Source organism: Nansenia antarctica (assembly GCF_963989245.1).
Source record: "Nansenia antarctica genome assembly, chromosome: 7".
Taxonomy (NCBI): Eukaryota; Metazoa; Chordata; class Actinopteri; order Argentiniformes; family Microstomatidae; genus Nansenia; species Nansenia antarctica.
Genome location: NC_137677.1, coordinates 47854125 through 47864124, shown reverse-complemented (window position 1 = coordinate 47864124; position 10000 = coordinate 47854125). Strand labels below are relative to the sequence as shown.

At 45.4% G+C, this 10000-nt stretch overlaps 1 protein-coding gene across 1 annotated transcript in view; it reads right to left on the bottom strand.

Moving 5' to 3' along the window:
* The window catches only part of vwa8 (von Willebrand factor A domain containing 8), a gene marked incomplete at its 3' end in the record, with an annotated part of 76828 nt that overhangs the window by 63455 nt on the left and 3373 nt on the right, over positions 1 to 10000 (bottom strand). The window contains exons 5-12 of the mRNA XM_080536127.1: positions 4514 to 4681; positions 4054 to 4218; positions 3859 to 3908; positions 2704 to 2812; positions 2309 to 2413; positions 2047 to 2178; positions 1274 to 1408; positions 1093 to 1170 (exon numbers count right to left, since the gene is read on the bottom strand). Of these exons, the coding sequence (XP_080392253.1) occupies positions 1093 to 1170; positions 1274 to 1408; positions 2047 to 2178; positions 2309 to 2413; positions 2704 to 2812; positions 3859 to 3908; positions 4054 to 4218; positions 4514 to 4681 (942 nt within the window). The remainder of the gene's footprint in view (positions 1 to 1092; positions 1171 to 1273; positions 1409 to 2046; positions 2179 to 2308; positions 2414 to 2703; positions 2813 to 3858; positions 3909 to 4053; positions 4219 to 4513; positions 4682 to 10000) is intronic.

Here is a 10000-nt window from a genome sequence, read left to right as displayed (position 1 = left end):
ACACACACACAACACACACACATTTTTACTACCTGAAGCCACAACAGAGCAGCAGAGTTTCCCCTGCACTCTAGGTAGCCCCAGACAGTGATTGAAGCCCGGGCCTCTCTGGGTCTGATGAGAGCCAGATGCTGTGGCAGGCAGGGCCTCTCCCAGAGCCAGGCTCCTGTCTGCCTTCACTCTACATCTCCATCTACACGTGTCATCTATTCTATACACCACACACACACACACACACACACACACACACACACACACACACACACACATACACATACATGCACACACGCGCACACCCACGCACACGTCCACACACGCACACATGTACGCACACATCCACACATACAGACACACACACACACAAATGCACGCACGCATGCACGCACACACGCACGCACACACACGCGTCCACACACACACACGCACACGTCCACACACAAGCACACGCACACGTACGCGCACGCGTCCACACACACAAACGCATGCACACACGCACGCACACACGCACGCACACACGCGCACACGCACGCACACACACAGTCGGGTTACAACTCTGAACGACTCTGACAACAATATCATGAGGTCATCATTGTGCCATAGTGAATGTATCGTTTACTGTAGAATGTGTCCAACCCCTTAAATAGAAAAGTCATCTTCTCCATGAAAGCACTTCTATTTAAGGACGTTTTCTTCCTCAAAAATACCCTGTACCCTTTGTACAGAGTGCCTCCGCCCCTCCACTTGCCCCGATTGGTGGAAAGACCACAGGGTGGTCCCTCCTCCATGACATCACAGGACAAAACATATGATATTCCAGTGATGGGGTTTCGACCAACAAAACCTCTGCCAAGGGTTTGGGTATTTTTCAAAACACAAGAGAGCACACACACACGCACACAGACAGACACAGACACACTCACACTCTCACTCTCACTCTCACTCTCACTCTCACTCTCACTCTCACTCGCAAACACACACACACTCACACACTCACACACACACACACTCACACACACTCACACACTCACACACACACACACACACACACTCACACACACAGAGCTAGGGGCACCTGAAGTAGTCTCTTCCTACCTGATACAGCATTATAGGCTCCATGTTGTAGCCCAGCATCTCAGCAAACTCTCTGGCGATGACTGACTTGCCACATCCCTGCAAGACATAAACCACCATAATGAAGCTAATGTAAGTCTTGTGTCTGTGTGTGTGTGTCTGTGTGTGTGTGTGTATGTGTGTGTGTGTATGTGCGTGTTACCTTGGCTCCAATCAGACACATGTCTTTCACCACGTGTGACTGCATCATCTCAGCCAGCAACTGGGCGTGGCTCGGGGTGTTGATGAAGGAGGGGCTACTGTTGGGAGGACGGGGTGCCCTGGTGCCTGCTGGGACCTGTAGTTCAACGGTTGTAAATTGATTGACTTGGCCACGACACAACCACTGTCTTTGACCATCAACACATCACTAACCCTAACAACCCTGCTTTGATCACGTTACAGGAACCGGCGAAACAGAAAGAATGACGCAAGTTCATATCAACGTATCTGAACCATAATAATGTAAGAAGAAGAAGAAACATATTTTAATCCCTATTACGCAGTTCCCTGTCTCCTGTAATCTAGTCGATTATGGGGGCCTCAAGAAATTTGAACGCACCACATTTTTCTAACCAGATCTTTTTTTAAAGAAACGATGATTACGACATCATTTCCTTGGCCGAATGCTGCCGAGCTGACGCCGAACCTCTCTTTGAACTCATCCGACTCCTCGAAAAAATAAAACGCCCACACTTGAATCGCTACGCTTTCTCTTTGTTTCATCTGACACCACGACAAAGAGCAGAGAGGTACAGAGAGGCCTGGGGGAGGCGTTATCCACAGAGAACGCGGTGACCTTGTCCGAGATAACACCACTTCGGATTGGTCGAGCCAACTCTGGTCGTCGCTGGTCTGTACTAGGTTGTGGTTTAAGACAGGAGGAATGGGGGGGGGTGGGGGGGGGGTAGGGACACTGTTCGGGGGCTGTCTCACCTGGAAGGTGACGTCCTTGTCGGCGATGCGGAGTGTGACGTCCGCCCGGCTAGACTGGTCGCTCGTGGGCGTCACCGTGACGACGGCGCCAGGGGCGGGCTGCTGCCGCCGCGGGTCCATCAGCTCGAACCGCTGGAGGGACGCAGCAGAGACACGAGGGGTTTGGTAACACAGAAGCACTTCCAAAAAGACAAGTATGATACAGCGCTCCACAGACACCCCACCCCCCCCCACCCCTCATGTCTCGACTGTTCCTTCTTACACTGAGCACCCCCTCCACGGCGGTGCGGCCCTCCTTTCCCAGCATGCTCTGGTACGGGTAGAGCCTCTGGACCACCTGCTGGGAGGTCAACATGGGGAAGGCGTCCTGGAGAGAAGGACAGTGAGGACAAGGTTTATTGATTGATTGATTGATTGATTGTTACGGCACTGTCACGTCTCTGGAACGTCAAGCGCAGTTGAACAACCGCCTCCCCGCCTTCCCCCCCCCTCCCCCCCGGCGATCACCGTGATGAGACATGTCAAAACAGTGTGCGGAAGCAGCACATCTGCGGTACTGTCTCGCTCTCTGTGCAGCGCGGTGAAAACAGAACTATGGCGGTATGCGCTCTGGGTTTGGGTGTTTGGTGTAGTTTGGGGGCGTGAGGTGTCTCTCACCAGGACCCGGAGAGCAGAAGGCAGGTTGTCTACTGGGAAGTCTGGCAGACCCAGGTTTGAGGACTCCTGGGAGCAGAGAGTCGTGGCGAAGGACAGGATCTGGGATACCCTGGAAGAGAGGACACAGCACACCTATCACTCATACACACACACACACACACTACACACCCTGAGAGAACACACACACACACACACACACGCTACACACTACACGCACCCTGAGAGAACACACACAGCACATGATGTCTCAACAGAAGACTAATCATGCCAGCCTTGAACTTCCCCAGTGCCTCAGGGCAGGGGAGCCAGCCTACAGGAGCAGACAGGCTGTGTGAGGTGGTAGAGGCACAGCTACAGGCTGTATGAGGTGGTAGAGGGGCACAGCTACAGGAGCTGACAGGCTTATGAGATGGTAGGGGCACAGCAGTCTCAACCATACTGGAGCCACCAGCAGGGTAGTGGATGTGGATGGTATTCTATTTCGCAAAAACATTTTTCGCATGGCTGTGGTGATCTACGCCACTGGGCTTGGTCTCGGTGGTTAAGACCACGTCACACATGATAGACATGTCATAACACATGGACTCGAGGGCTTTTACACACAACGTGTTACAGGAATTTTAAAAAGCACGATTCATTCCCAGACCGTACATTTTTCAAAAACCGGTTGTCAAGTGCAATTGAAGGCGTTCTCTGGTTGTTAGTTCTACATTACATTACGTTTTTTGGCATTTAGCAGACGTCTTTATCCAAAGCGACTTACAACAGCAAATAGGCTATATTTGTCTATAGCCATTTGAAATATTCAATTGAAATATTCATATCAAGAAAAGGTAATCTATGCTAGGGCCAGGAGCCATTGGCAGTCATAATGCTAGAAGAAAGAAATGAAAAAAAAGAAAAAAAAGAAAAAGAAAATCAGTAGTTCTATTCGAATTGACTGCCATGTTAAAACCAACCGAGCGCTGATTGATAGTTCCAGAGGGATGCTGTCCATGGGGAAAAACAGCCTAGGTATGTACTGTATGTAAACGATGGCATTTCACAAATGGATGTGGAAATGTTTATGTTTATATGTTTATATCATGGGCAGGATAGGCTGGACCAATGGGGATTCCAAACCACCAGTGGATAATAATAATGAGGCATATTTACCTTTCAGCTGCCACATTAGGCCCAGCTGTGTACAGGATCTCCAGCTGATCCTGAGACACACCAACAACATAGAAAACATCCATCAACTAAGAAAACACCAACCGCCAGAGTGAGGGGCGTGTCAGTCTAAAGAGTCACGCCCCTTTGACACACAGCCTGTAGGAAGTTTCGTTGATCTGAGATCGTTGCTCTGACCTTGAAGGGGAGGTAGTAGATGTCTCTGGCCTGAAAGCGGGAGCGGAGGGGGGGGTCGAGGGGGTTCCCCTTGTACTTGGGGACAGGAAGTCCCAGCGCAATGACCCGGAAGTCTTCACTCACACGCACAATCTTCCAGGTGTCCAGCTCCTGTTTGGTGTGCTCCTGCTCAATAGAGGAGGACGTAAACTAAATAACTACACACACACGGAGTCTGTATTTACATTGAGAATAACAGTTTTCTCAAAACATTTTTTAAAAAATCTTCATTTATTTCCCTGCTACGTGTATTTACTAGAGAAGACTATGGTAAAAGGTGGATTAATGAGTTATTATTAAGCACTTATTATTTAACTTTTTGCTTCTTTGGGATTCTTGTAGAACATCACTTCAACTACCATTTGGTTAAAGCTTTTAGGGGAGCGAGGACAGGGGAGGGGGGGAGGGAGGGTGAGCTCACCTGCAGTAGTTTGTCGTAGCGCTCGGCTGACATGAGGAAGCGTCCGTCCTCCAGCTGCATCTCTCTGTTCTCCAGCAGGTTGTTGAGAACGGGGAGAACGTTCCTCTCGGCCTTCTCCAGACCCTCTAGAACAAGGATACGACCTTCGGTCGCAGCCCGCACCGCACACTAGAGGTGAGACAGATACACAGATCAGTCAAGACGACCAGACAGTCAATCAATCAATCCATCCAACAATCCATCCTTTCATCCATCACTGTTGGGGGGACAGGTATACAATACCTATTAAAAACCACAACAACAACAACAAATCTAAATGGTTTTCTGCTGTTTTCCTGAACTCTACAAGCACTACCACAATCCCAAACCTTGAGCCACCACTAACATTAGGAGCATTTACACAAAGGGCAGCAGGCTGCATTACCTTAAACCAGCACGCTCCATTAAACAATATGGGCCTACTATAAAGCTTTCCTGAGGATGTCCCTTCTGCATTGTATTCATAATGCTTTAAACATGACCTTACCCACAGATCAAAACAGTCTGGCTATTTTGGAGGAGCCTATTTTCTACCCTGACCAAAAGAGTTCATTCTACTGGGTTAGGAAGGGGTAGAGTGTGTGTGTGTGTGTGTGTGTGTGTGTGTGTGTGTGTGTGTGTGTGTGTGTGTGTGTGTGTGTGTGTGTGTGTGTGTGTAGAGAGAGAGAGAAATCAAACACTGCTGACGTCAAAGGCAGGATGCTCTAACTGTCTGGGTCGACCACAGAGCGAGTTGCCATGTAATTAGGTTTACATGTAAATACATGGCAGGTTGTATGGGAAGCAGAGCAATAAAACTATAGTCAGATCCAGATGCTATATTTTTAACTCCTGGTCCATTTTCAGCCGTAACACTGTAATCAGATAATTGTTAGAAATGTGAGTGACGCAGGATGGCGAGAGGAAGGGAAACCACAACCAGGCCTTGAGCTGTATCTGTCCGTGACACAGCAGAGAGAATAGGCAAGGCAAGGCAAGGCAAGGCAAGGCAAGGCAAGTTTATTTGTATAGCACATTTCATACAACAGGGGCAATTCAAAGTGCTTTACATGCATTATTTAAAAATACAGCAAGAGGAGCATAAGAAAATAACAATTACAATGAATAAAAGCAAATATAAGAAGTAAATAGATCAAACATTTAAAAAGACAATAGTTAATGGGAAAAAGACATTGATAGAAGTGTTTGTGTTTAATCATATCCCTCCACATCCTTCTACATCCCTCTACATCCCTCTACATCCCTCTACATCCCTCCACATCCCTCTACATCCCTCTACATCCCTCTACATCCCTCTACAACCCTCTACATCCCTCCACATCCCTCCACATCCCTCTACAACCCTCTACATCCCTCCACATCCCTCCACATTCCTCTACATCCCTCTACATCACTCTACATCCCTCTACACCCCTCTACATCCCTCCACATTCCTCTACAATCCTCTACATCCCTCTACATCCCTCCACATCACTCTACATCCCTCTACATCCCTCTACATCCCTCCACATCCCTTCACATCCCTCTACATCCCTCCACATCCCTCCACATCCCTCTACATCCCTCTACATCCCTCCACATCCCTCTACATCCCTCTACATCCCTCTACATCCCTCTACACCACTCCATATCCCTCCACATCCCTCCACAAGAGGAGCATAAGAAAATAAAAATTACAATGAATAAAAGCAAATATAAGAAGTAAATAGATAAAACATTTAAAAAGACAATAGTTAATGGAAAAAAGACATTGATAGAAGTGTTTGTGTTTAATCATAACTGGTGCAAAACATGAAGGTTTTTAGCTTAGATTTAAATATTTTAAGGGTTTGGGCCTGTTTGATTTCTTCAGGGAGTTTGTTCCAGGAGCATGCAGCAGCGTGACTGAAAGCTGCTGCACCGTGTTTTGTTTTTACTCTTGGAATTATTAGCTGATTTGTCTCAGCTGACCTTAGGGACCTTGCGGGAATATAGGGTGGGAGGAGATCTGATATGTATTTTGGTCCAAGACCATTTTGTGATTTGTATGTAATTAGGAGGATTTTGAATTCAATTCTCTGAGAGACTGGTAGCCAGTGCAGGGATCTCAGGATTGGTGTAATGTGTTCAAATTTCTTTGTTTTTGTTAGGACCCTAGCAGCGGCGTTTTGGATGAGCTGCAATTTACGAACAGCTCCTTTAGATAGGCCTGTTAGTAGACCATTACAATAATCAAGTCTACTCGAAACAAATGCATGGATGAGTTTTTCAAGGTCTTGCTTGGACATGAAACCTCTCATTCTTGTTATGTTTTTCAGGTGATAGTAGGCTGATTTAGTTATTGAGTTTATGTGGCTGTTGAAGTTTAGATCGGAGTCTAGAATTACACCAAGATTTCTGACCTGTTTTTTACTGTGAAGAGAGAGAGAATCAAGTTTTGCACTGACTTTCGATCTTTTGTCAGGTGCACCGAATACAATTATCTCTGTTTTGTCCTTGTTTAGTTGGAGGAAGTTTTGTGTCATCCAGGCGTTTATTTGCTCAATGCAATTACAGAGATTGTCAATGGGACTATAGTCGTTCGGTGAGAGGGCTATGTAGATTTGAGTGTCATCCGCATAGTTGTGGTAGGCAATTTTGTTCTTTTTTATGATGTGTCCCAATGGAAGCATGTAGAGATTGAATAGAAGGGGGCCAAGGATTGACCCTTGGGGAACCCCACATGTCATTTTAATTTGGTCAGATACAAAGTTGCCAATGGAGACATAGTAGCTTCTGTCCTGTAGGTAGGATCTAAACCAGTTTAGGGCAGTGCCCGAGAGTCCTACCCAGGTTTTTAGTCTATCTATTAGAATGTCATGGTCTACAGTGTCAAAGGCAGCACTAAGATCTAGTAGTACCAAAACTGAGATTTTTCCGGAGTCTGTGTTTACGTGAATGTCATTAAGGACCTTAATAAGGGCCGTTTCAGTGCTATGTAGGGGGCGAAAGCCTGATTGAAAGTCATCAAAGAGATCATTTAGGGTCAAATAATTGCTAAGTTGTTCGTGGGCAACCATTTCAATAATTTTTCCTGTACAGGGAAGGTTTGATATGGGTCTGTAGTTGTTTAGTACAAATGGGTCTAGGCCGTTCTTTTTTAGTAGAGGCTTAATAACTGCAGTTTTCAGGGCTTCAGGGAAGATTCCTGATGAAAGGGAGGTGTTAATTATTTGTATTAGTTCGCCTGCCATGCAGCTAAATATGTTTTTAAAAAAGCTTGTTGGCAGGACATCAAGGGCACAGGTGGATGGTTTAAGACGTGACATGATTTTATCTAGGGTCTTGTAATCAATGGTGTTAAATTGTGACATGGTTGTTATGTCCGCCCTATTTGGGGTTGTTAATGGGGACATGTTTTTCATGCCTGACACAGAAGACCTAATGCCTTGTCTAATGGTTTCTATTTTATTGTTAAAAAAGGATGCAAGCTCATTGCATTTACTAGTTGAGTGAAATTCCTGAGCAATGGGTGTTGGGGGATTTGTTAGTCTGTCAACAGTTCTGAAAAGGATGCGGGCATTATTTATGTTATTGTTTATGATCTTAGAGAAAAATGATTGCCTGGCACTTCTTATTTCTAAGTTATAGTTCTGAAGATTCTCTTTATAGATATCATAGTGGACTTGAAGGTTTGTTTTTCTCCATCTGCGCTCTGCTTTACGACATTCTCTTTTTTGAGTCTTTACGGATGGGGCAGTTCTCCAGGGAGCTTTTTGCTTACCAGAGATGCATTTGGATCTAATGGGTGCAATATCATCAATGGTTTTTGTGATTTTTAAGTTGAAATCGTGTAGAAGGTCATTTACTGAGGTTGGAATAGAAGTTTGGGGTGGGGGGGCTAGGGAAAAGGCCTGTGTGAACAGTGCACTGGTCTTTTCATTGATATATCGTTTGGAAATAGTTTTAGACATAGTTTGAATAACAGGAAAGATAGATACGTCAAAGAATATGCAACAGTGGTCAGACAGGGCAATGTCAGTTACAACAACATTTGAAATATCTAGGCCTTTGGTGATGATAAGGTCCAGAGTGTGACCTCGATTATGAGTAGGGAGGTTCACATGTTGTTGAAGTTCAAAAACATCTAACAGAACAGAGAGTTCTTTGGCTTTGTTGTCCTCTGAGTTATCTACATGAATATTGAAATCACCAGCAATGATCAGACCATTAAATTCAGTAGTAATGATGGAGAGAAGCTCTGTAAGTTCATTAAAGAAGCTAGTAGAGTATTGGGGTGGTCTGTATAAAATTATAAAAATAATTCGAATGGAACATTTAAAAACAACTGAAAGATATTCAAATGATAAAAATTCCCCGAAGGATTTCTGTTTGCAGTTAAAACTGTCTCGGAAGAAAGAGGCGATTCCACCACCTTTTTTGTGGGATCTAACGACATCTAAGGTTCTAAAATTGGGGGGTGCTGACTCAATAAGAATTGGTGTCTTGTTATCTTTATCTAACCAGGTCTCAGTGATAAATAAGAAATCTAGTTCATAGGAGCTAATCAAGTCGTTGATTAAGAGAGACTTATTAGCTAAGGATCTGGCATTGAAAAGTGCTAGCTTGAGTGGTTTTGTGTTTGGTCTCTGTGTGGGCTGTGTGTGGCAGGGTACAGAAATTAAATTTGAGGGGTGTATAAAGCATTCAGACTTGCAATTAACTGTTCTGTTACTGATATGAACAGGGATAGCAAGAGTTGAGAGTCCCAGCTTTATATCAGGAATGTCAATGGTATCAACTCTATGGAAGCAGGGACTGTTAGAGCATCAACTGATTCTGGGTGTCATCCGGGGGATGGGGATGGGTGTTGTAGATAGCATCCTGTGGCGGGGTAGGGCGATGGGTATTGTTGATGAGGCTGGCATTGTTGATGAGGCTGGCGTCACAGGGAGTGTGGGTCCAGGTGTTGTAGAATGGAGAGTTGCCTGAGATGGAGCAGAATAGGTTTGGTGGAGGGAAAATAACCCTCCCAAAAAAAACAAATCTCTACTTTTTTGGGCCTCAAAGTCCAACCTTCTCATAAAACAACAAGAGAAAGAATGAGATGCGTTGCATTTTCAAATGTGATGGCAGAGCACATTGGTCTAGATGGGTAATGTAATCCAATGTAGGTGATAAGGACCTATTAATGCTAATAGAGTCTGGGCTATTTGCAGTTTGGGTAGCCTACTTGGTTTGAGGTTATCTTACATAACTTCATGCCTAACTAGGGACATGTGGTTGAAGATGGTTTGAAAGGCTGTGATTATTTCCATCCCGTTTCAAAGTCTAAATCCTCCCTCAATGTGACTGTGGAGGAGGGGCTCTGTGAGGAGGGGGGGGGGACTGCAGAGATGAGCAGAGGGACTGACATACAAAGCCTGAATATAGGACTCCAAATGAGACCAAGACCCACAGGAATACTCTGATGTTCTAGTTAACACGTCC